The sequence below is a fragment of the Saccopteryx bilineata genome, chromosome 1 (assembly GCF_036850765.1).
Source record: "Saccopteryx bilineata isolate mSacBil1 chromosome 1, mSacBil1_pri_phased_curated, whole genome shotgun sequence".
In the NCBI taxonomy this organism is placed as follows: Eukaryota; Metazoa; Chordata; class Mammalia; order Chiroptera; family Emballonuridae; genus Saccopteryx; species Saccopteryx bilineata.
In genome coordinates, this window is record NC_089490.1 from 369,337,152 (window position 1) to 369,360,795 (window position 23,644).

The 23,644-nt window shown below is 37.5% G+C and overlaps 1 protein-coding gene across 1 annotated transcript; it reads right to left on the reverse strand.

Annotated features, from left to right (window-relative positions):
* Positions 1-15,020: 15,020 nt before the first annotated feature.
* Positions 15,021-18,398, reverse strand: CCDC179 (coiled-coil domain containing 179). The gene is made up of 3 exons (XM_066252807.1): positions 18,306-18,398; positions 16,424-16,468; positions 15,021-15,164 (listed from the first exon to the last, which is right to left on the reverse strand). The coding sequence occupies exons 1-3, from the start codon at positions 18,396-18,398 to the stop codon at positions 15,021-15,023; spliced, it is 282 nt and encodes a 93-aa protein (XP_066108904.1).
* Between the last annotated feature and the right edge of the window lie 5,246 nt (positions 18,399-23,644).

A 23,644-nucleotide genomic window follows, 5' to 3' on the forward strand; every position in this document is an offset into this window, starting at 1 on the left:
TCACCCAAAGTCAACTCATCCTCCTTCACCCTTTATTTGGTTTTCTTTATGCCCCTCCCTTCCCATCATCCTCTCCCTCTCCTCCCTTCCCCTCTCCCTGGTAACCACTGCACTCTTATCCATGTCCATGAGGCTCAATTTTGTGTCCCACCTATATATGGAATCATACAGTTCTTAGTTTTTTCTGATTTACTTATTTCACTCAGTATAATGTTATCAAGTTCCATCCATGTTGTTGTAAATGATTCAATGTCAATCATTTCTTATGGCTGAGTAGTATTCCATAGTATATATGTACCACATCTTCTTTATCCAGTCTTCTATTGAAGGGCTTTTTGGTTGTTTCCATATCTTGGCCACTGTGAATAATGCTGCGATGAACATGGGGGCTGCATGTGTCTTTACGTAGCAATGTTTTTGAGTTTTGGTGGTATATACCCAGTAGAGAAATTGCTGGGTCATATGGTATTTCTATTCTTAATTTTTTGAGGAACCACCATACTTTCTTCCATAATGGTTGTACTACATTCCCATCAAGAGTGAATAAAGGGTTCCTTTTTCTCCACAGCCTCTTCAACACTTGTTGTTACCTGTATTGTTGATAATAAATAGCTAATCTAACAGGTGTGAGGTGGTATCTTACTGTAGTTTTTTTTTGTTTGTTTGTTTTTGTTTTTGTTTGTTTTTTACAGACAGAGAGAGAGAGTCAGAGAGAGTCAGAGAGAGGGATAGATATGGACAGACAGGAATGGAGAGAGATGAGAAGCATCAATCATCAGTTTTTCATTGCGACACCTTAGTTCATTGATTGCTTTCTCATATGTGCCTTGACCGTAGGCCTTCAGCAAACCCAGTAACCCCTTGCTCAAGCTAGCAGGCGTCTCGAATCTGGATGCTCCGCATCCCAGTCTGACGCTCTATCCACTGTGCCACCTCCTGATCAGGCTTATTGTAGTTTTGATTTGCATTTCTCTAATAGCTAGTGAAGATGACCATCTTTTCATATATCTATTGGCCATTTGTATTTCTTCCTGGGAGAAGTGTCTGTTCATGTCCTCTTCCCATTTCTTTATTGGATTGTTTGCTTGTTTGTTGTTGAGTTTTGTGAGTTCTTCATATATTTTGGACTTTAGCCCCTTATCTGAGCTGTTGTTCAAAAATATCATCTCCCATTTGTTGGCTCTCTGTCTGTTTTGTTGTCAGTTTCTTTTGCTATGCAAGAGCTTCCTAGTCTGATGTAATCCCGTTCATTTATCTTTGCCTTTACTTCCCTTGCCTTTGGAGTCAAATTCATAAAATGTTTTCTGTGGCTAAGGTCCATGAGTTTAGTACCTATGTTTTCTTCTATGTATTTTATTGTTTCAGATTTTATATTTAGGTCTTTGATCCATTTTGAATTAAGTTTTGTACAAGGAGGCAGACCGTAGTCGAGTTTCATTCTTTTGCACGTGGCTTTCCAGTTTTCCTAGCACCGTTTGTTGAAGAGGCTTTCTTTTCTCCATTACGTGTTCTTGGCTCCTTTATCAAGATTATTTGACCATATAGTTGTGGTTTATTTCTGGGCTCTCTATTCTGTTCCAATGGTCTGAGTGTCTATTTTTCTGCCAATACCATGCTGTTTTGATTATTGTGGCTCTGTAGTATAATTTGAAGTCAGGTATAGTAATGCCCCCAGCTTCATTTTTTTCCCCCTTGAGATTACTCTGGCTATTCGGAATTTTTTATGGTTCCATAGAAACCTGATGATTTTTTGTTCCAATTCTTTAAAAAAATGACACTGGAACTTAGATTGGAATTGCATTAAATTTGTCTATTGCTTTGAATAATAGGTAATTTTAACTATATTTATACTTCCTATCCAAGACAAGGAATATTTTTCCATTTCATTGTGTCTTTTTTGATTTCCTTTAACAATGCTTTGTTGTTTTCATTATATAGGTCCTTTACATTCTTTGTTATGTTTATTCCTGGGTATTTTATTTTTTTGTTGCAACCATGAAGGGGATTATGTTTTTTAGTTTTTTTTCTGATGTTTCATTGTTGGCATATAGGAAGGCAATAGACTTCTGAATGTTAATTTTATATCTTGTGACCTTACTGTATTAGTTTATTGTTTCTAATAGTCTTTCTGTGGAGTCTATGGGGTTTTCTATATACAGGATCATATCATCTGCAAAAAGTGAAACCTTTACTTCTTATTTCCCAGTAAGAATGCCTTTTATTTCTTTCTCTTGTTTGATTGCTCTGTCTAGAACTTCCAGCACTATGTTGAATAGGAGTGGAGAGATTGGGCATCCTTATCTTGTTCCTGATTTTAGAGGAAATGTTTTCAGTTTTTTGCCATTTAATATGATGTTAGCTAATGGTTTGTCCTAAATGGCCTTTATCATGTTGAGATATTTTCCTTCTATAACCATTTTGTTGACTGTTTTAAACATAAAATAATGTATTTTATTGAATGCCTTTTCTGCATCTGTTGATAGAATCATATGGTTTTTATTCTTTGTTTTGTTGTTATGGTGTATTACATTAATTGTTTTATGTATATTGAACCATCCTTGTGATTCTGGGATGAATCCCACTTGATCATGGTAAATTATTTTTTGTTGTGCTGTTGTATTTGGTTTGCTAGTATTTCGTTTAGGATTTTTGCATCTGTATTCATTAGAGATATTGGTCTGTAGTTTTCTTTTTTTGTATTGTCCTTCCAGGTTTTTGTATGAGGGTTATGTTGGCCTCATAAAGTGTGTTTGGAAGTATTGCTGCTTCTTCAATTTTTTGAAGACTTTGAGCAGGATAGGAACCAAGTCTTCTTTGAAAGTTCAATAGAATTCACTAGTATAGCCGTTTGGCCCGGACTTATATTTTTTGGGAGGTTTTTGATAGTTGTTTCTATTTCCTCCCTGCTTATGGGTCTGTTTTGGCTTTCTAATTCTTCATGATTCAGTCTAGGAAGATTGTATTGTTCTAGGGATTTATCCATTTCTTCTAGATTATTAAATTTGGTGGCATAGAGTTTTTCATAGTATTCTACAATAACCCTTTGTACATATCTGTGATATCTGTGGTAATTTCTCCTCTTTCACTTTGGATTTTGTTTATATGAGTCCTTTCTCTTTTTTTAAGTGAGTCTTGCCAAGTGTTTGTCAATTTTGTTGATCTTTTCAAAGAACCAGCTCCTTGTTTTATTGATTCTATAGTTTTTCTGTTCTCTATTTCATTTATTTCTGCTCTAATTTTTATTATTTCCTTTCTTCTGCTGGTTTTGGGTTACCTTTGTTCTTTTTCTAGTTCTTTAACATGTGATATTAAATTGTTTACTTGGTCTCTCTCTTGTTTGTGCATATAAACCTGTAAACTTCCCTCTTATTACTGCTTTTGCTGCATCCTGGAGATTCTGATATGTCGTGTTGTCATTTTTGTTTGTATATATATTTTTTTTTATCTCTGCTTTTATTTCTTTTTTGACCCAGTTGTTTTTTTAGAAGTATGTTGTTTAATTTCTACACTTTTATGGTTTTGTTTATTTTTTTGCAGTTGAATTCCAGTTTCAAAGCTTTATGGTCAGAGAATATGCTTGGTATAATATTAGTCTTTCTGAATCTGTTGATGTTAGTTTTGTGGCCCAACATATGGTCAATTCTTGAGAATGTTCCATGAACACTGGAGAAAAATGTATACTCTGATGTTTTGGGATGAAATGTCTTGTAGATGTCTATCATATCCAATTGTTCTAATGTTTTGTTTAAAGTCTGTATTTCTTTATTGATTTTCTGTTTGGATGAACAGTCTAGAGCAGGGATCCCAAAACTTTTTACACAGAGGGCCAGTTCACTGTCCCTCAGACCGTTGGAGGGCCACCACATACAGTGCTCCTGTCACTGACCACCAATGAAAGAGGTGCCCCTTCCGGAAGTGCGGTGGGGGGCCGGATAAATGGCCTCAGGGGGCCTCATGTGGCCCGTGGGCCGTAGTTTGGGGATGCCTAGTCTAGAGTCATCAGCGTTTTATTGAGGTCTCCAAATATGATTGTATTTTTGTTGGTTTTTATTTTTAGATCAGTTAGTAGGTGTCTTATATATTTCGGTGCTCTCTTGTTAGGTGCATATATATTAATAGTGGTATGTCTTCTTGATTCAGTGTCCCCTTTATCATTATGAAATGACCATCATTGTCTCTGATTACCTTTTCTATCTTGTAGTCAACATTGTTAGATATGAGTATGACTACACCTGCTTTTCTTTGGATATTATTTGCTTGCAGAATCATTTTCCAGCCTTTCAATTTGAGTCTGTTTTTATCCTTGTAGCTTAGATGTGTTTCTTGAAGGCAGCATACAGTTGGATTTTCTTTTTTGATCCACTCTGCTACTCTGTGTTTTTTTATTGGTGAGTTCAATCCACTTACGTTTAATGTAATTATTGACACTTGAGGGTTTCCTATTGCCATTTTATATAATGCTTTCTAATAGCTGTATTTCTTGTTTGGCTCTTCTCTTTTGTTTTTCTGTTATTTGTTTTTGTTTGGTTGTATTGCATACTTCTTTCCTCTGTTTCTTCTTTTTTTAAGCCATGTGCTTCAGTAGTGGTATTTTCAGGGGTGGTTACCATTAGGTAATTAAAAGAATATATATTATATTCATTGTAGTCCACTATCTCATGAGTGGTTCTGCATTCTATCCTCCTTTGTTACTGCTAATTTTTGTCTTCTCCCCTTTATTATTTTGTTGTCACAGATTATTCTTGTTTTTATTGTGCCCTTGTTGGAGTTTTTCAGCCACATTTTCACCCAATCATACCTTTGTCTGCTATGTGTAAATTTCAGATGTTCCTAAAGTTATTTTCTCTGTGTTTAGTTATTGAATTTGTTGAAATTTCAAGGGGAGAGATTGGGAGTATCTCTCATGCCGCCATTTCTCTGACGTCTATCACAAGTGTCTTAAGGTACCTTAAGATTTAAGAGAAAGAGCAAGGCAAGGTAAATACATGGAGAAAGGAGGAGGAAGAGGAGGAAGAGGGGGAGGAGGGGAGGGGAGAAGGAGGAGGGGGAGGAGGGAAAGGCAGGAGCATGTTCCTAGAAGGGAGGGCAGGTGGGATATTCTGTCTTAAGGGCTTTTAGGGGTGGAAATTTCTGGAGAGTTCTCAGGGGAGAGGGAGAGTCTCCATAGACTATTCACCAGCTCTCCAGGTGTGTCTTTTTAAGGTCCTACCAGGGCAGGGGTCATTAGTCAGTACAGCTGGTCCTAAGGTCAGCCTTGACATCATTTGTCTGGTTTAGTACCTATTCTGGGCCTGAAGCTGAAGTCAACTGAGGTCTTGATGTAGTTGATGTAGGTCAGAACCTCACTGATCTGGAGCTCAGTGCTTAAGGAATATTCTTTGGCACCCTTGTTCGTTTCCCCTTCTCAGGTATCTAACCTGCATGACTGGCAACCTGTCAGGGGAGGAAAGGTCAGGGGAGGGTCTGAACCACCTGACCAGGGATGTGCTAGTGAAGGAAAGGTCACCCTGGGGGCAAGAACCTTGTTTTCCCAGTTTTGCCTGTTGCTATGCCACTGGTGCTTTTTGAGGATGTGGCCTTGTGTGCCTTGGCCTATAGTCCTTGTTCAGCTCATGTCTGTCTGTCTAACTGCCTACCACGGTCTGATCAGTCTTTTTAATTTTACCAATTATAATGGACATATAATGGTATTAATTTGTATTTCCCATCTTTTCATGAACTACATGGTTATTTGTATATTTGTTTAGAAGTGTTGATTCAAATATTTTGTCCATTTTATTGGATAGTTTTAGTTTTATTTTTTTTTCCGGTTAAAGGACATATTTTGTCTTACTTCAATTTTATGAAATTCACTGAAATTTACCTTATGGTCTAGCTGATTGTCTATTTTCATGTTCTAGTTTACAATTGAAAGACTAGTTGTTCTGTTGTTGGGTAGAATAGTTTCTAAATATCAGTAAAATATGATTTTCAAGTTTTTAAAATTATTTTTCAATAGAGGAATGCTAGGTTTCATTTTTAATTGTGCATTTCTGTATTCTTTTAATTCCATTAGTTTTTTCATTAATGTCTTTTGATGTTTTGTTATTGGGTCAGATATTTGTGATTATGTCTTTGTAATGAATTGTAGCTTTTATTATAAATTATTTATCTGTATACCCGATAATATGATTTATTCTGAAGACTAATTTGTGTTAGTAATAATAGCCATTCTAGCTATTCATTTATGTTTTTATGGACTATATTTTTGCATCATTTTATCTTTAAACCTATCCATGTGTATGGACAAAGATTGTTTCTGGTAGACCTTTTGTATAGTTGGTTTTGGTTTTTATAGAATAGAGCTTGATAATCTGCCTTTTGGGAGAAATTTCTCTATTGGTCTTACACGTTTCTGTATGTTTTCTAACAAAAGTTTAAGTATTTTCTGTTTTAGACTATCTTTTTAAAAAAAGTTTTAAAAGATATTATTCATTTTAGAGAGGAGAGACAGAGAGAAAGAAGGGGAGAAGGAGCAGGAAGCTTCTACTCCCACATGTGCTCTGACCAGGCAGGTCCAGGGCTGGGATCTGGTGTCCTCTTCCTGCAATAGTGGAGATAATGCCACTCTCTAGAGCAAAACAGGTCAGGTTTGGTTATCAACCCCTGATGTAAGACTGTGGTTTCATTGTTGCAACACAATGCCATGGGAAATTGTAGTGGAATAACTCATTGCATGGCCTTGGATGGGAACACAGCCGACAAGAAAAGAATGTTTTGCCAAGAAATTTATTTTGTGACTTGAAGGCGGGTCACTGAAACAGGTCTATATGACTGAAGGTAGTTGCTGGGCTTTTCTCAGTAAAACATTCTCATAAGATTTCTGTACTTTCCAAGGTTATCCCTTGAGAGGAATGTTGTGGGAACCATAGAAGCAATAGCAATTAATGCCTTCTGATATTATGTTGTTACTAAGCTATCTTGCAGGTGCACTCCATGTATCTTTAAGTTAAAATTGATGTTATGCCAATTTCTCAATAAACAAGCTTTTTGAAGTCTTGTGAATAAAATTAGGACACAACCTGAACTCGGGGCCATTTGCCTGAGCGAGCAGTGGTCCTTTGCTAGTCCTTGATGATTTCGTCTGCTGATCTCTCTCTCTGTGCCCCTGACTCACAATAACAGTAAAGACAAAATTCACCTGGGCACACTTCTGCATGACCCTCATGGGGCTTGATAAGTCAAGTGAAACCAATGCAACCATGCACTTGATATGCCTATTATCCTGTAAGAAAGTTATTTGTCAAGTAAGACTGTTTTTTGCCAGCATCTGTGAAAATGTGATAGTCTCACTTGTTTCTTGTAAATAGAATAAAATTTGAAATCCTTCACAGTTCTTGATACTGCCTTTTAACTGAAGTGTTTATACCATTTACATTTAATGTAGCTATTGATGGACTTGGGATTTAATCTGTTACCTTGCCATATGTTTTCTTGATTATCAATTCTTTTTTTTCTATTTTCATTTGGATGGATTTAAGCATTACATTTTATCTCCATTAGCTGTACTTCTGTTTGTGTGATTTCTCTTGTATTATTATGTCTTAAACATATCCAACTCTACCTAAAAATAGTGTATCTCTTCACATAAAATAAAAGAAACTATTTTTTTTAAGCAAAAGACACAGAGAGATACAGGGACCAGCAGACAGGAAGGAGAAAGATGAGTAGCATGAATTTTTTGTTGTGGCACCTTAGTTGTTCATAGATTGCTGTCTTATATGTGCCTTGGTGTTTCGAACCTGGGTCCTCTTTGTCCCAGTCCCACACTCTATTCACTAGCTCCACCACCTGGTCAGGCAAAAAAACTTTCAATGATTGTACTCTCTCAGCCTTTGTTATTGTTGTCATAGATTTTAAAACTGTAATCATTTACTTTGATTTAAAAAGCCAATTAATTGTTAAATAAAATGTTGGAATAAAATGATTTTATATTCACTTATATGTTTGTTATTTCCAGAGCATTTTATTGTTCTGTGTAGATCCATGAATCTATCTAATATAATTTTTTTTCCACCTAAAGAACTTTAACCTAGAAATCTCCTTGTTGATAAATATTTTTTGGCACTTCTGAAATATCATTTTTTTCCTTTTGTTTTGAAGGACGTTTTTGTTCCATATAAAACTTCCAGTTTGACAAGTTTGTCTTTAATCAGTTTCTTAAAAGTTTCATTCTCACTAACATAGTTTTTAGTGAATTTTGTGATTTTTTATGCTTATTTCTGTTTTTAATGATTTTGAGTAATTTGATTGAGATAATTTGATAATTTTTGTCTTTATATTGATTAGTGTTTATTAAGCTTTTTGAATTCATGAATTAGTTTTCATCTGATTTTGAAAAGTATTGGGTATTCTTTTCTACTTTCCTCCTCCCCTATTTAGATGTTCCCAGTTAGTCATATGTTAGACCACGTGGTACAATGTGAGACAGGTTAGTACAGTGTAATCATTTCTCCAACCTTTTGTCTTTACCCCAGTTTGGATTATGTCTGTTGCCATATTTGCTATAATTACAATTTCTTGACTTCTGTTTTTACATCTAATGTACTGTTATTCTCATTTAGTGTACAGCCAAGGAAATATGTTTTCCCTTATTGTTAAAACATAATTCTAAATCTCTGCATAAATCATAATTCCAGCTACAAAATTTAACCATGAGTATATTAGTTTTAAAAGCCTATACATATTCATTATTATTTGGTGAAAAGCAGCAAATCTGAAATTTCCAAACAAAAGAAAGTGGTAGAGAGATATGCTATTCAATAAAATTCTAGAGCCTGTGGCTTGGGTGTGAAATGGTTGAATTGTGTTTATTTTGCAGAAAGGGCAGAGGATTGCCTTTATTTTTCAAACGAAGTAAAATCTGGAAAAGCCACTTGATGTGAGAAATATGCATGTTTGGGTCTGGCACATGATTTCTTCCATACAGGCTCCAGCTTTTTAGGGCCACTAAAAGAGATTATAATGCACAAGACAAAGAATTAAATTAAAATTTATATGAGGAAATATTTATGCAAACTATAAATTATCTGGAAAACTTATTAAAAGGAGAAAACTTTCTTATACTAAAAGAATGCTGTGAAGAGGTAGAAATGTTATTTTCAAACTCACATTCAGATATAATCGAGATATAAAAATCACTAATATCAAATGAATCATATGTAGGGAAGATGTCATAGAAACAATTTTTTCCCCTGTGAGTCAGACAGCAAATTACCACCCACAGGAAGAATTAGAAGAAGATGAAGATAACAATTTGGAGAAAGGGTCAAAGTCATTTCTATTTGTAATGGATGTGACAGAAATGTTAAACATAGGAATTTTCTTTTCTAACACAGATCTTTGATTCACTGAGAAAGCATATTGTAAATATCTGTTGAGAGAGTTTTGTCCTAAAATGACTCGAAATGTAGTGAACAACAGGGACAAATAAGTGAAAATGGCAAGGTCATTTATATGTTTTAATAGGTCCTTAACATTTAAACAATATTTCAGGATAATTTAAATATCCATGAGTATATATAGTTAATGATATAATTAGGAGATAAAGATAATGTATATACATATACAGTCGAATAATAGCCATAAAAAGAAGGGAATCTTTTCACTACCAATGACATGGAATGATCTTGAGGACATTATACTAAGTGAAGTCTTATAGAAAAGACAAATGCCATATAGTCACTTATATGTGAAACCTAAAAACAAAACAAAACTGAACCCACAGATTTAGAGAACAGATTGATGATTACTGGAGGTAGGGGCTGGGAAGGTAAAATGGGTGACGGGTGCCAAATTTTTAATTATAAAATAAATAAGTCCTGGGGATACAATGTATAGCATGGTGACTATAGTTGATAATATATATTTGAAAGTAATATATATTTGGAAGTAATATATATTTGAAAATTACTAAGAGAGTAGATCTTAGGAGTTATCGCACACAAAAAAATTTATAATTACGTGTTATGAAGGGTGTTAACTCATCTCCCTGCAGTGATAATTTCACAATGTATACATTTGAATCATTATATATGTTATATCTCAATTAAAAAAAGGAAAACAATAAAGTTGAACAGTGTGAACATCAACAAGTCTTCTTACTTAGGTCCACCAGACAACTGAGGTCACAGGGCCTACAGCTATGCTGAAAACTAGGAAGACACAGTGGTGAAGCTGCTGGTGGAGCCCAAACTAGTGGGAGCCCTTTGATGTTAGTGGGTGTATTACTGGAGGCTCAGTATGTATTAGCTTGAAAGTTAAAGACATGGGAGTGGGGGCCCGTTTTACGGAGGTCCTAAAATTACCTTGAAGTTTTACCTCCAGAAACCCCATAGGTCTCAACTATTGAAGATCAGAAAAAAATCTCTTTTTGCATCCAGCAGTGGGAGGGCAAAAGTGACCATAGATCATACCCTCCAGGGAAACTCTTGTTAGAAGCTAAACAGTTTTGGTTTGACTGAACCCTAGCTGACCTAGGGAAAGGGAAACTCCCAAATTCAGACCATTCTACCTGGGAGAAGAGAAATACCCAACTCCAATTCCCTATATCCTGCCTCTCTCACTTGAGGGGAAGGGTAGCTAAGAAGCTGCTGAGAAGGTCACACTCCAGGCCCAGATTCACTAACTATAGGCTATAATATGTTTATCTTCACCTCCACAACTTACCACCACATCAAAAAGCTAAAAAGCAAAGAAGAGAAAACAAAACAAAGCCGAAGAGACCAAGCATCACATCTAGAATCAGATATGGCAGAAATTTTGGAATAATCAGACTGGGAATTTAAAATAGTTTTGATTAATATGCTAAGGAGCTAATGGAGAAAATGGACAAGAATGCTAGAACAGATGGTAAGTGGAAGGGGATATGGAAACTCTTAAGAATCAAAAGCAAATGCTAGAAATCTAAAACATCACAACAGAAATTAAGAATGTCTTTGATGAACTTATTAGTTGACTATGCACCATGGAAAAAAGAATCAGACAGCTTGACAGTGAATAACTAAAACTGTCCACACTAAAAAACAAAGAAAAAAAGGGTGAAAAAGTGGAATAGAATATTTAACAACTGTGGGACAATTAAGAACTTTTTAATTGTAAGAAACTTTATCAATAATTAAAAATCTTTCAAAATAGTAGTCATCAGGCCCAAATGGGTTCACTGGTGAATTCTACCAACTGTTTTAAAGGAAATTACACCAATTATTTGCAGTCTTTTGCAGAGAATAGAAAGAGGGAACACTTTCTAACTTATTCTATGAAGCCAGCAGTACCCTAACAATGAAATTAAAGATGGTATGAGAAAGGAAATGACAGATTAATCTTTCTCAGAGCATAGATAAAAAATCCTGAAGAAAATAGTAGCAAACTGAACCCAATATTGTATGTAAAGAATCATACATCGCCTGACCAGGCGGTGGCACAGTGGATAGAGCGTCGGACTGGGATGCAGAGGACCCAGGTTCGAGACCCCAAGGTCGCCAGCTTGAGCGCGGGCTCATCTGGTTTGAGCAAAAGCTCACCAGCTTGAGCCCAAGGTCGCTGGCTCCAGCAAGGGGCTACTCGGTCTGCTGAAGGCCCGCGGTCAAGGCACTTATGAGAAAGCAATTAATGAACAACTAAGGTGTTGCAACGCGCAATGAAAAACTAATGATTGATGCTTCTCATCTCTCTCAGTTCCTGTCTGTCTGTCCCTGTCTATCCCTCTCTCTGACTCACTCTCTGTCTCTGTAAAAAAATAAAAAAAATAAAAGAATCATACATCATGACCAAGTGGACTCTTATGTATGCAAGGCGGGTTTAATATCTGAAAATAAACTAATGTAATCCATCGTATCAACAAGCTAAAGAAAAAAATCATAAAGCCATATCAATAGATATAGTAAAAGCATGTTACAAAATCTAACATCATTTATGATAAAAATTTTCAGTAAACTAGGACTAGAGAAAAAGTGTCTTAACTTGATAACATCTTTGAAAACGTCTACAGCTCACATCTATTTATTGGTAACTAGATGCTTTTCAGTTAAGATCAGGAGCAAGGCAAAGATGTCCCTTTTAACCACTTCAGTGTCATACTCTTAAGTTTTTCTAATGCAATATAAACCAAGAAAAGTAAATAAAAGATATATAGATTGAGAAGGAAGGAATAAAATTATCAGTCACATATGACATGTTGTCTATGTAGCAAATCCCAAGCAATAAACAACAAAAACACAAAATTTTCTAAAATATTAAATAATTTAGCAAAGTTGCAGGATATAAGTTTAATATAGAAAAATCACTTTGCTTCCTATGTAGTGACAATGATCAATTTATATTTATTTATTTTTAATTTTTATTTAGATAATTATATTAGCACACACAATAGGAAATACTTTAATGTATAGCCAACCAAATCTGTACATCATCTGAATGAGCAAATACCAGCTGGTCTAAATAAATGAGAAGAACTCAATGTTCATATAGGAAGACTCAGTATTTCAGTATTGTTATTTGTCCTTTCTTCTTTTTCTTTTTTTTGTATTTTTCTGAAGTTAGAAGCAGGGAGGCAGTCAGACAGACTCCTGCATGCACCTAGCATGCCCACCAGGGGGCGATGCTCTGTTCATCTGGGGCATTGCTCCTTTGCAGCCAGAGCCATTCTAGTGCCTGAGGTGGAGGCCATGGAGCTGTCCTCAGCGCCCGGGCCAACTTTGCTCCAATGGAGCCTTGGCTGTGGGAGGGGAAGAGAGAGACAGAGAGGAAGGAGAGAGGGAAGGGTGGAGAAGCAGATGGGCACTTCTCCTGTGTGCCCTTGCTGGAAATTGAACCCAGGACCTGCACACGCTAGGCTGACGCTCTACCGCTGAGCCAACTGGCCAGGGCCAAGATGTTTGTTCTTTTCAAATTGATCTATAGACCCAGCAGAGTACCCATCAAAATTTTAACAAGTTACTTTGTGGATTTTAATTAGCTGATTCTAAATTTTATAGGGAAAATCAAAAGATCTACAATTGCTAACACAGCATTGGTGGAGAACAACAAAGTTAGATGACTGATACCACCTGACTTCAAGATTCATTATAAGGCCACAGTAATATAAACAGTGTGGTAATGATGGAAGAACGGTAAAATATTTCATCCAAGGGAACAGAATAGAGAGCCCAGAAATGGACCACACAGAATATCAACACAGATCTTTGACAAAGGGGCAAAGGCCATCAAATAAAGGATATCTTCTAACAAATGGTGTTGGAACATCTGCATGCAAAAAGTAAAATCTAGTCAAAATTTATTACAGACTTAATTGTCAAATGAAAAACTGTAAAACTAGAACACAAGAGAAAATATATATGATCATGGGTATGGCAATAGGTTTTTAGATACAACACCAAAAGTATGATCTATAAAAGAAATAAATGATGTTAGACTTCATTAAAATTAAAAACTTCTGTTTTGGGAAAGACACTGTTAGCATAATGGAAGGAGAAGTCAGACTGGGAGAAAATATTTGCAAAAGAACTAGAATCCATTTTGAATAGGTGGTGGCTCAGTGGATAGAGCCTCAACCTGGGACACTGAGGACCCAGGTTGGAGACCCTGAGGTTGCCAGCTTGAGTGCAGGCTCATCCGGCTTGATTGTGGGCTCACCAGCTTGAGCTCCAGGTCTCCTGCTTGAGCATGGGATCACATACATGACCCTGTGACCACTGGCTTGAATTCAAAGTTCGCTGGCTTGAAGCACAAGGTCTCTGGCTTGAGCTCATGGTCTCTGGCTTGAGCAAGAGGTCCCTGGCTCTGCTGCAGCTTCCCACTCCCTTATCAAAGCACATATTAGAAAGCAATCTGTGAACAACTAAAGTGCCGCAACAACAAGTGGATGCTTCTCATCTCTCTCTCTCTTCCTTTCTGTTTCTCTTTTTCAAAGTAAGTAAGTAAATAAATAATAACTAGTATCCAGTATATTAAAATAACTTCTAAAACTCAACAATAAAATAATAAACAGCTCATATAAAAGTAGGCAAAAGTTCTGAATAGACACCTCATCAAAGAATTATGTAGTTGTCAGATAAGCATATGAAAATATTGTCAGTAGTATATATGTCATCAGGAACTGCAGATAAAAACAGGATACCAATACACACCTGTCAGGATGGCTAAAATCCAAAATGCTGATAACATCCCATATTGGCAAGAATAGGAAGCAACAGTAACTCTCATTCTTTGCTGGTAGTAATGCAAAATAATACAGCAACTTTGGAAAAAGTTTTGCCAGTTGCAAAGAAGAACAAAACCAAATTTGCGCGCACGTGCGCGCGCACACACACACACACACTCACTCTTCATTTGGAGTCTGTTTCCCTCGTGAAAAGAGAACTAACTCAGCTAACAAATGTTTTTTCTCTTTTGTCCTATACCTTTTATTTTTTTACACTGAAGAAAAGCCTGTATATTAACGAAGGCAATTCTTTGTGCTCAATTAACTGAAGGACTTTTAAATGGAAGGGCTGTTGGATTTGTGTCTGGCTACCAGAAATACATTACTATATGTAAAAGGCTCATGGATGCAATATAATGTGTTATGTGGAAGAACCTTTAAGTCCATATGAAAGATATGCAAAGGTGGAATAAGCTATGATGGGTATAGAATTTACTGATATGTTCAAGGCTAGACTGAAAAGCTATTTGGCAAGAGATTTTGTAATTTATTTTTCAAATAATATAATCCAAAGTACTTAAGTGAATACCTCTGTCAGATAATTGATGGCAAAGCAAAAACTGGAATTCTAATAGAACATGGTATCAAAGATCATACTCTTTTCATTAAACCACATCATCTCCAGGAGTTCATTACAAAGGAGATTTAAATAATAGATGAGACTTTGACTAGAGGAGCTTTAAGGTACCTTCCCAAGCTGCAATTGCACATATCTCAAAGGGAAGGGGAAACACAACATTTAGATTATTACATAAATTAAAAAACAGGGATTCTGTGGCATTTAAGTATCTGTTAATTTCAGAGAAGTCTTCGCACTTACTAGGAGCCCTGGATCCGGAACAGGATGAGGTTTTGAGAACATTTTATTCCGTTTCCTCTTCTCTTTCCTTAGGTTTTGCATATTCTGAATACGTTTATGCAAGGACTTGAAAAAATTAAAAGGAAAGAAGACAAATCATACTTTTTATAACAAAAAGGTAATATGCTGATTATGTTTTGGGTTTATTTCAATAGAAAAGATTAACACAATCAGTGCCTATGGTTTACACAGCTACATAGATGTAGGAAAAAAATCTTTTCAAATGTTAGTTCACAGATGAAGAAAACATATTGGACTATCAGTAGAGCTTTCAAATTAGACTATTCACTCCTGATCCCCACTTTACCAACTGTGTAAATATAGATAGATCTAAGATTCATGAATAGATGAGTTATTTTTAAAGATAATGTTCATTAAAACCCCAAGAGGGACATTTTATAGTACAAATGTCCATGAATGTTCTATAGTTCTCTTAAATACTAGATATCACAGGGCTTTTTTTTATGTGTCCATTGTTTGGTATCTATCAGTAGCAGATAGCTAGGGGATCAAACCAGAATGCTTTGAAGATAATGAAACAGAGTACTAGGGTGAAGAAGATACTAATAAAAAGCACTTTTATCCACAGCTAATGGTGGTGCAGTTGATACAATTGCTTTGAAAACCATTTGGCATTACATTATAACAATGAAAAGTTTGCTTTTTTCTGTGATCCCCTTATTCTACTCCTGCCTAAATAATCAAGTGAAACTCTTATTCATTGGCACAAAAGACATGTACTAATGTTCACATTAGTACTGGTCATTACAGGAAAATTTGTAAACTGCCTGCTGCCCATCAACAAGAGAAAGAACTAATGAACTGAGATATGTTGCACAAGGAAGTATTAAACAGCAGCAAAAATTAAGGAAATATAACTGTACAACAATATGGACAAATCTTACAAAACAACATTGAGAATAAACTACTTAAAAATAATATTGATAAAAATAAAATCCAAGACAGTGGTTACCACATAGAGATTTAGGGAGGTAGAATTTGGAATCAGCCCCTACATGGCACTTTCAATGTTTCCTTTTTCTTTCTTTTTTTGTAATGTTTTCTTAAGTTGGAGATACAGTTTTTTATTCTATTTTACAAATTTTATATTATACATATATTCTTGTGTGTGTATGAAATATCACATGATAAAGTACAGTAAGCCATTTCAGTTATCCTCATGATAGAGCATAAGATTCCAGAGAAAGATAACACAGAGTGTCCAGCTAATAAAAGTTCTGTTGTTTTAGGGAACACTACACATATAAAGAAACAAGGTAAAGTCATGATTTTGAAATACTCTGACTTATTTACTTAAACATTACCTGCCTTTCGGTGACTTCTGAAGGATGATTTCGTCTTGGTCCTTCCTACAAAATATGTAAAATAAGTAAAAAAACCCAAAACAGATAAAAGTCATAAGCAAAGAGAAAGGTTTGTTACTATAACAGGAAGCCAATGCTACTGGCATATATGTGTGTGTGTGTATGTGTGTGTGTGTGTGTGTGTACATATTTTCTCAACAGCAAGAGGGAAGATCAGAAGAGTACCAACGTGAATACCACGGTGAAGATTGGTAACAGTATTATAAGGAAAGAGAACCAGCTATAAAGCACATACTGATACGAAAATTGGTAAAGGGAAACCTCATTTAAGATGGAGCCCTGAGGCACTACCATACTTGCCATCAATTACACACCCTATCAGGAAACATGGTCAGTTCTGGATTGCAACTGGAAGAGACTTACCACCCCAGCAGGAGGAAGGACTCTTCCCTTGCAACTCAGCCACTGAGAAACTACCACCTCCCTCAGTTCACACTTTTTTCCCCAGTAGGTTTGCCTTCAAAACAACTCTTCCCAACTTGCCCTTTTTCCTGTAAAATTCTTCTCCTTTGCTTGTTGGATTAGCCTATACCTTTTATTATAGAATGCTTGCCTCGAATTTTCTATTCCTAGATGTACCCATTATGCTGCTAAAATAATTGGCTGTTTTATTGTTTAGGACCGCATAGGGAACAGGTGGACTCCAGAGACTTACTCTGGAATACAAGGGTGTACAACATTTCCAAACATTTATGTTTCTGTTGGTACACACCTTTAGTGGTGCCATGCTGATATTCCCTTAAGAAACTGGTGGTTTCTAAAGCCTGGTAAAAAGCTGGATGATTGAGAAACTCCACCAGATAGTTTGATTTTCTGAGGCACAGGGAGTTTGGCCTCTAATTTCTAAATTGTACTGTAAGTTCTTCCTTTCGTCCTCATTTTGATCCAGTTGCTTAACCCAAAGGCCTAAAAGCAATCTCCTCCCCATTGGAATATTGAGAAGTTGATGCTTTCCCCCACCTCTGTAACCCTCACCCCCACTGCTCAGTGAGTCAGTCAACAAAGGATTGAACAGTGGCTGACCCTTAGAAGGCACACAGTGGGGCTTTTCCTTGTCCTGGGCAGGTCTTGCAGCCCGGGATCTAGTCTTTGTCTACTTCACCAGGGATTTCCCAACCTCCAGCACCAAACTGCATGTGCAGTAGTAGCCTGGTGCCCTAGTGACTGCTGTGGCTCCCAAGCTCAAAGCCGGGCAGGGGCATCAGAGGAGGGATCCATTACAGGAGACTCACTGCGCTGACTTGTGTAGTTTCGTCCCCTACACAGGGCAGGCACATGTTCCAGAGACTCAGAGTGCCTCTGGCACCCAGGGCCTGATCCCTGATCCTGACCAAATAATTGTGGGGGTGCCACCCACCACCCTGAGCCACACCCAGTCCCATCACAATTCTCTTTATCCTCCCTGTGAGCCCCGCCCTCTTCCTTGGCTGTCTTCCAATCCTAGCACAGGGAAGGTGAGGTTCCTAGCTATCCTCTTAACACCTGAGGAATTAGGGATGCCATGTTATTGCAATTCCCTATCCATCCAGCACTTATGCTCAACAAAAGAATACCAGTTTTTCATCTAGTCCTCATCGCTCTACTCTCCACTGAGCCTTCCCTTATTAAAACATCTATTTTAGATTTTGTGGCCTCTCCTTCAGCCTGTTGTCTGTTCTCAATTCCTTGATCACATTGTTCTTCCATCAGAGTTTTAAGTTAGATCCATCTGAGAACGATTGGCCTTCTTTCTCCCTGGGCTGACACGGGAAAAAACTTGGCAGAATTGTGGAAATACATATTTATAATCTCCCACTTACCCCAGGTTCTCACCAGTGCTCACCCTGCTTTTGTGTTGCTCACATCCTCCTCTTTTGAGCTCTGCACCATTCCCTTCAAACAGCCTTCGTGCTGCTAAAATTGCTGAACCCGCCATTTCCTAGACGCTGTCAGCAGAAGTAGGACAGCTCCTGCTCCGCACCCTGAAACTAACACATGCAGAACTTATGTTCCACTCCTCAATTTCTCACAACACGCAAGAGGGTGAGTGCGTGATCATTATTTTATGAGAAACAAGGCACTGGTATGTTTAATAACTTTCCCAAGGTTATATAATTAGAAAGTGACCTGAGATTTAAATCCACAAAGTTGGCCTCCAAGCCTGTGCTTATAGCCACTGTGCTGTGTCACCAATTGCTTTTAAAGATAGGTACCCATGGTACTTTGCCACCCATAAGCCTATTCAACCTGTTTGCATCCACGTTATCCTTTTCTCTGTAATCCTGTTGCAATGGAAAATGTTCCTCCCTTTGTAATAAATTCCTCTCCTTCTGTTCACACTCCATTTCCCTCCTAGAAGCCTCTTCAGAGCTCTTACTCTACAGATTGCTTTCTCTTCGTGTTAACCTCTCTATATTTCCTTTTCTTTAAACATTTAAATACTATATACTCACATCTTCCTCTCTTCAAACTAATAAATCAAAACCTTGAACAACAACTGATTGTAACCATTGTCCATCCCCTCTATTTACAGTAAATATTCATTAGAGTTGTCTGAAATTCCCATTTCTGGCTCACCACAACCTGCTTCAACCCTTACTACTCTGTTGTTGCTTGTTTCAGAATGGTCACTGTTGGGCACACCAATGTTTTTCATATATGTTAGGCAGAAGCGGGTTAAGGTCGGTTGAGGCTCAGGGTGCAAAAGAAAATTTGGGGCCCCTTACATTAGAAAAAAGTGTAAAGTTGGGGTCTTGCGGGCCCTTTAGAAGTCGGGGCCCAGGGCACGCGCCCAGTGCACCTGCCATTAAATCCGCCTCTGATGTTAGGTTTGCTCACTTATACTTTGCCTAATTGTTGTATTGGCGTGGGGCAGTGCCATGTGTGTGTAGTCTGTGGAAGGCTGTGGGTGCTTGCCCTCAGTGCAACTTGCAGATTGCAAATTTCAGATAGCCTTTTTCTCTTTGGAAGGGGACATTGTTTGCTATTGTTTGCTGGAGATGGGTTCTTTTTCCCTCAGCTGGTTTTGGCTGGAGAGTGCAGAGAGAGAGAGTGAGAGAGAGCTGAGGGGCTTGGAAACCCCGAGATTTCTTCCCCACCTGTTTGACTGGGGAGTGCTGAGGCTGGTGGAGGCCTGTGAGGAGAAAGGGAAGTGATCGTCCCTGCCTGTTTGCTTGTCTGCCATTACAAGACTTGAATAAACAGAATGGCCCACCATTTTCTGGCTCTGCAGTTCCTTTATCGTCTGCCCAAATCTAATGGGAATCTGCATGGCTGTGGTGACAGCCACTGGCCTATATGTCACTAATGATCTTCCTGCTGAATTCAATAAACTATTTGTACCTTGTGACTTTTGCTTCTTTCCTTTAAAGTCAGATGCTTTGTATAAAAATGAACTACTAGGCCATCATGTGTGAAGAAGATGAACCAGTAATATTGGCAAATCAAATGGATGAACACAGCCAAAGAAGACTTAGAATTTTCAGGCCATTTTAGGCATAGCTATCTGCTGCTCAGTGAGTTTCTCTGGTGAGTGACACGTGGAGCAGAAGAACCTCTTGGTGAAGCTAAACCAACCCACAGAATCCTAAAAAAATATTACATTGTAGTTGTTTTAAGCCACTGCAATTAGAGATGGTTTATTCCTAAGTACTACTAACTAAAAGTTTCATAACTGCTTATTATATAATACTGCCTTTTAATAACTGGATCCTATATTACCTCATGGAGTACTAAAGTAACATTTTCTCTTTTTATCTTTATTTTCTCTTAGTTATACATCTGTGACACTGTTGCGCTTGGGACTGATGTACTCAGCTACTCAAGGCCAGTGGATGAAAATGGTTACCAAGCAACATCATCTATTTTATGGATTATTGGGCCTTACCTTTGATAACCTTGTTTGGGGAGAATCTAAGGGAAAAACTACTGTACTTCTCATTTTTGCATCTTCAGGCTTGAGGAAACAGAGATTTAGAACACTTAAATAGGGATTTAACAAGGATTATCAGAAGGAGAAAAATTGGATAGATAATATAACTTTTATTTGCAGCTTTTTAGGTGATTTTTAATAGAATTTTCTTTTTTAGGATTTTATTTATTTATTTTAGAAGAGAGAGAGAGAGGAGGGAGAAGGAACAGGAAGCATCAACTCCCATATGTTCCTTGATCAGCAAGCCCAGCATTTCGAATCCGCAACCTTGGCGTCCCAGGTCCATGTTTCATCTACTGTGACACCACAGGTTAGGCCAAGATGATTTTTAAAAAATGTCCTTTGATACTCTTCTCTTTTACTATTGTTGCATAACAAATCAGCACAAACACAGGAACTTACTGAAAGGTACATTTCTTACCTCGCAGTTTCCATGAGTTAGAAATCTGGGCATGGCTTTGGGCGGCCTCCTCTCAGAGTTCCCTGAGCTGCCACAAGATGCCAGTCTAGGCCTGTGGTGCTAGTTAAGGCTCGAGGTCGTCTTCCAAGTTCCTGTGGTTGTTGAGAGTTCCTTCCCCTGCAGCTTCTGTACTCCAGATAGTTTGCTTCTTCAAAACCAGCATTGGAAAATGAGAGGTTCTCTTCAGGTTCCAATTTCTGAGCTCAGGTATGTCCCAAGTCCCCTCTAAAGGTCTGGCCCCCACAGATAGTCTCCTTTGTGCTTAACTAAATTCACCTGATTGGGGTCCTTAATTACATTTGAAAAATCTTTTAATTTTGCCATGTAATGTAACATAATCACATAGGCGATATGTTTTCATATTCATAAGAAGAAGGACTTTATACTCAAGAAGAGAGACACTATGACACCGTGTGGATCTTAGAGATCCTTTTAACATCCTGTTGACCACAGAGATATTTTAACGATGATTCAGTGTTTTATTAGGATCTTAAAATTTGGGATTAGAATAGCACATCTAGTCTTTTATTTCTAAATTCTTCTGATTGGTATTTAGATTTCTTATAGTCAGGAATTAGTACTTAACTAAGTGTGATCTGTGTAAATAACATTGTAGTTAGGGTTATTTTCTTGGAAGCAAAGCCTTTTTAAATTTTTAAATAATTTTATGGATTGATTTTAGTTAGCAAGATGAAGGGAGAGAGAGACAGAGAGAAGCATTCATTTGTTGTTCCACTTAGCAGTGCACTCAGTGTTTGCTTCCCATATGTGCCCTGACCGGGAACAGAACCTGCAATTCTGCCATTTCAGGATGACACTCTAACCAAGGGAGCTAATGAGTCAGAACCAGAAGCAAACTATTCATATAAAATCTTTATTTCTGGAAAAATGACTGTATAATAAATAATAAGGAATATTATGGGAAAGATTTATTGTTAGATGAATTACTGTTTTGTGTGTGTGTGTGTGTGTGAGAGAGAGAGAGTGTGACAGAGACACAAGGAGAGGGACAAAGGGACAGACAGGAAGGGAGAGAGATGAGAAGCATCAGTTCATTTTTGCGGAACCTTAGTTGTTCACTGATTGCTTTCTCGTATGTACCTTGACAGGGAGGCTATAGCAGAGTGCGAGTGACCCCTTGCTCACACCAGCGACCTTGGGCTTTTAGCCAGTGACCTTTGGGCTTAAGCTAGTGACCATGGGTTCAGGTCTATGATCCCATGCTCAAGCCAGTGCCTCGTTGCTGAAAGTGATGAGCCCATGCTTAAGCTGGATGAGCCGGCACTCAAGCCAGTGACCTTGGAGTTTTGAACTTGGGTCCACCGCATCCCCATCCAATGCTTTATCCACTGTGCCACTGCCTGGTCTTGCATTACTTACAGTTTCTATACAGAACTCCTACTGCTCTGAATTTAGTTCCAGCTGCCCTTGGGTTTGTATTTAGAATTAGGACTGAGAAGAAACAGCATGTACAAATTATCTGGAGCCTGACCTGTGGTGGTGCAGTAAAGTGTCAACCTGGAACACTGAGGTTGCCAGTTTGAAACCTTGGCCTTGTCTGGTCAAGACACATACAGGAAAGAACTACTATGAGTTGATGCATCCTGCTTTGCCCCCCTCTTTCTCTATTTCTCCTCTCTTCTCTCTCCCCTGTCCTCTCTCTTAAAATCAGTAAATATAATGAAAAGAAACACCGCAAATTATCTAGAATATGAGTTCTGAAAATCATGGATGTAGGAATAGGAAGCTCATACTTGGTTTGAGTTTTAAGATTGAGGTTCAATCAACATTGGCAGGTGTCTCAGCAGGTAGAGTATCAGCCTAGCATATCAACAACTTAAGGTTTGATTCTCAAGATGAATCAAGGAAATAAAGGAGAAGCAACCATCTATTTCTTTCTTTCTCTCACTGTCTCTTCCTCCTTTTTGTTTTCATATCCCACACCCAATAGCTTAATTGGTTTGACTGTGTTCCTAGGTGCTGAGGTTGGCATGATTGGACTAATCAAGTCAGCCTCAGGTGCTACAAATAGTTCCATACTCGAACATCAGCTACAGATGGCCTTGCTTGGTTATTCCTGGTCTGGACATATGTGGAAATCTGTCTCACTATCTCATCTCTTCTCATTTAAAAAACAAATAAAACTGAGGTTGAATCCTCCTTGAAAGACATTTCCTTGGCAACACTTTTATTTTAAATCATGTGGAGAGTAAGACTGACTCAACATATTATCATACAAGTAACTATTAGGGAGAGGGATGGTGTGAAATCGTTCCTGTGAATGCTACCTTTTATCTTCACCAAATTTGAAAATATGAAGCATGAATAATAAAAACATAGGAACACAATTTTTAAAAATATGCGATTTGTTCATTTTACTTTGCAATTCAAAATATAATTGGCAAGGTAAAGTTAGAACTTACAAAGTATATCACTTCAGTTTATTCTTTGCAAATGTTCCAGTTTGGTTTTGTGTATTTTGAGTGCATACCTCCTGTGAAGGCAGCAGAAATTATGTCTATCGGTTGGTGTGTGTAGGAAAGGTTCACAAATGAAGGGGGAAAATCTCATTATGTATAAGGAAAACTGTAGGAAATTTATGAAAGGTACTGTTCCATGTTAGGAAACTGAGGAATCTTCTATATCATATATTATTATCTTGGCAGCTATGTTAATAATTTCCCTTTTCTTCCATACCACAGTACATATATTCTTCCATTCATTGTATACATTCAGTCTTTAATGTGCACCTATCATGCCTCAGGAACCTGTCCTGGTGCTGAGGAGGTAA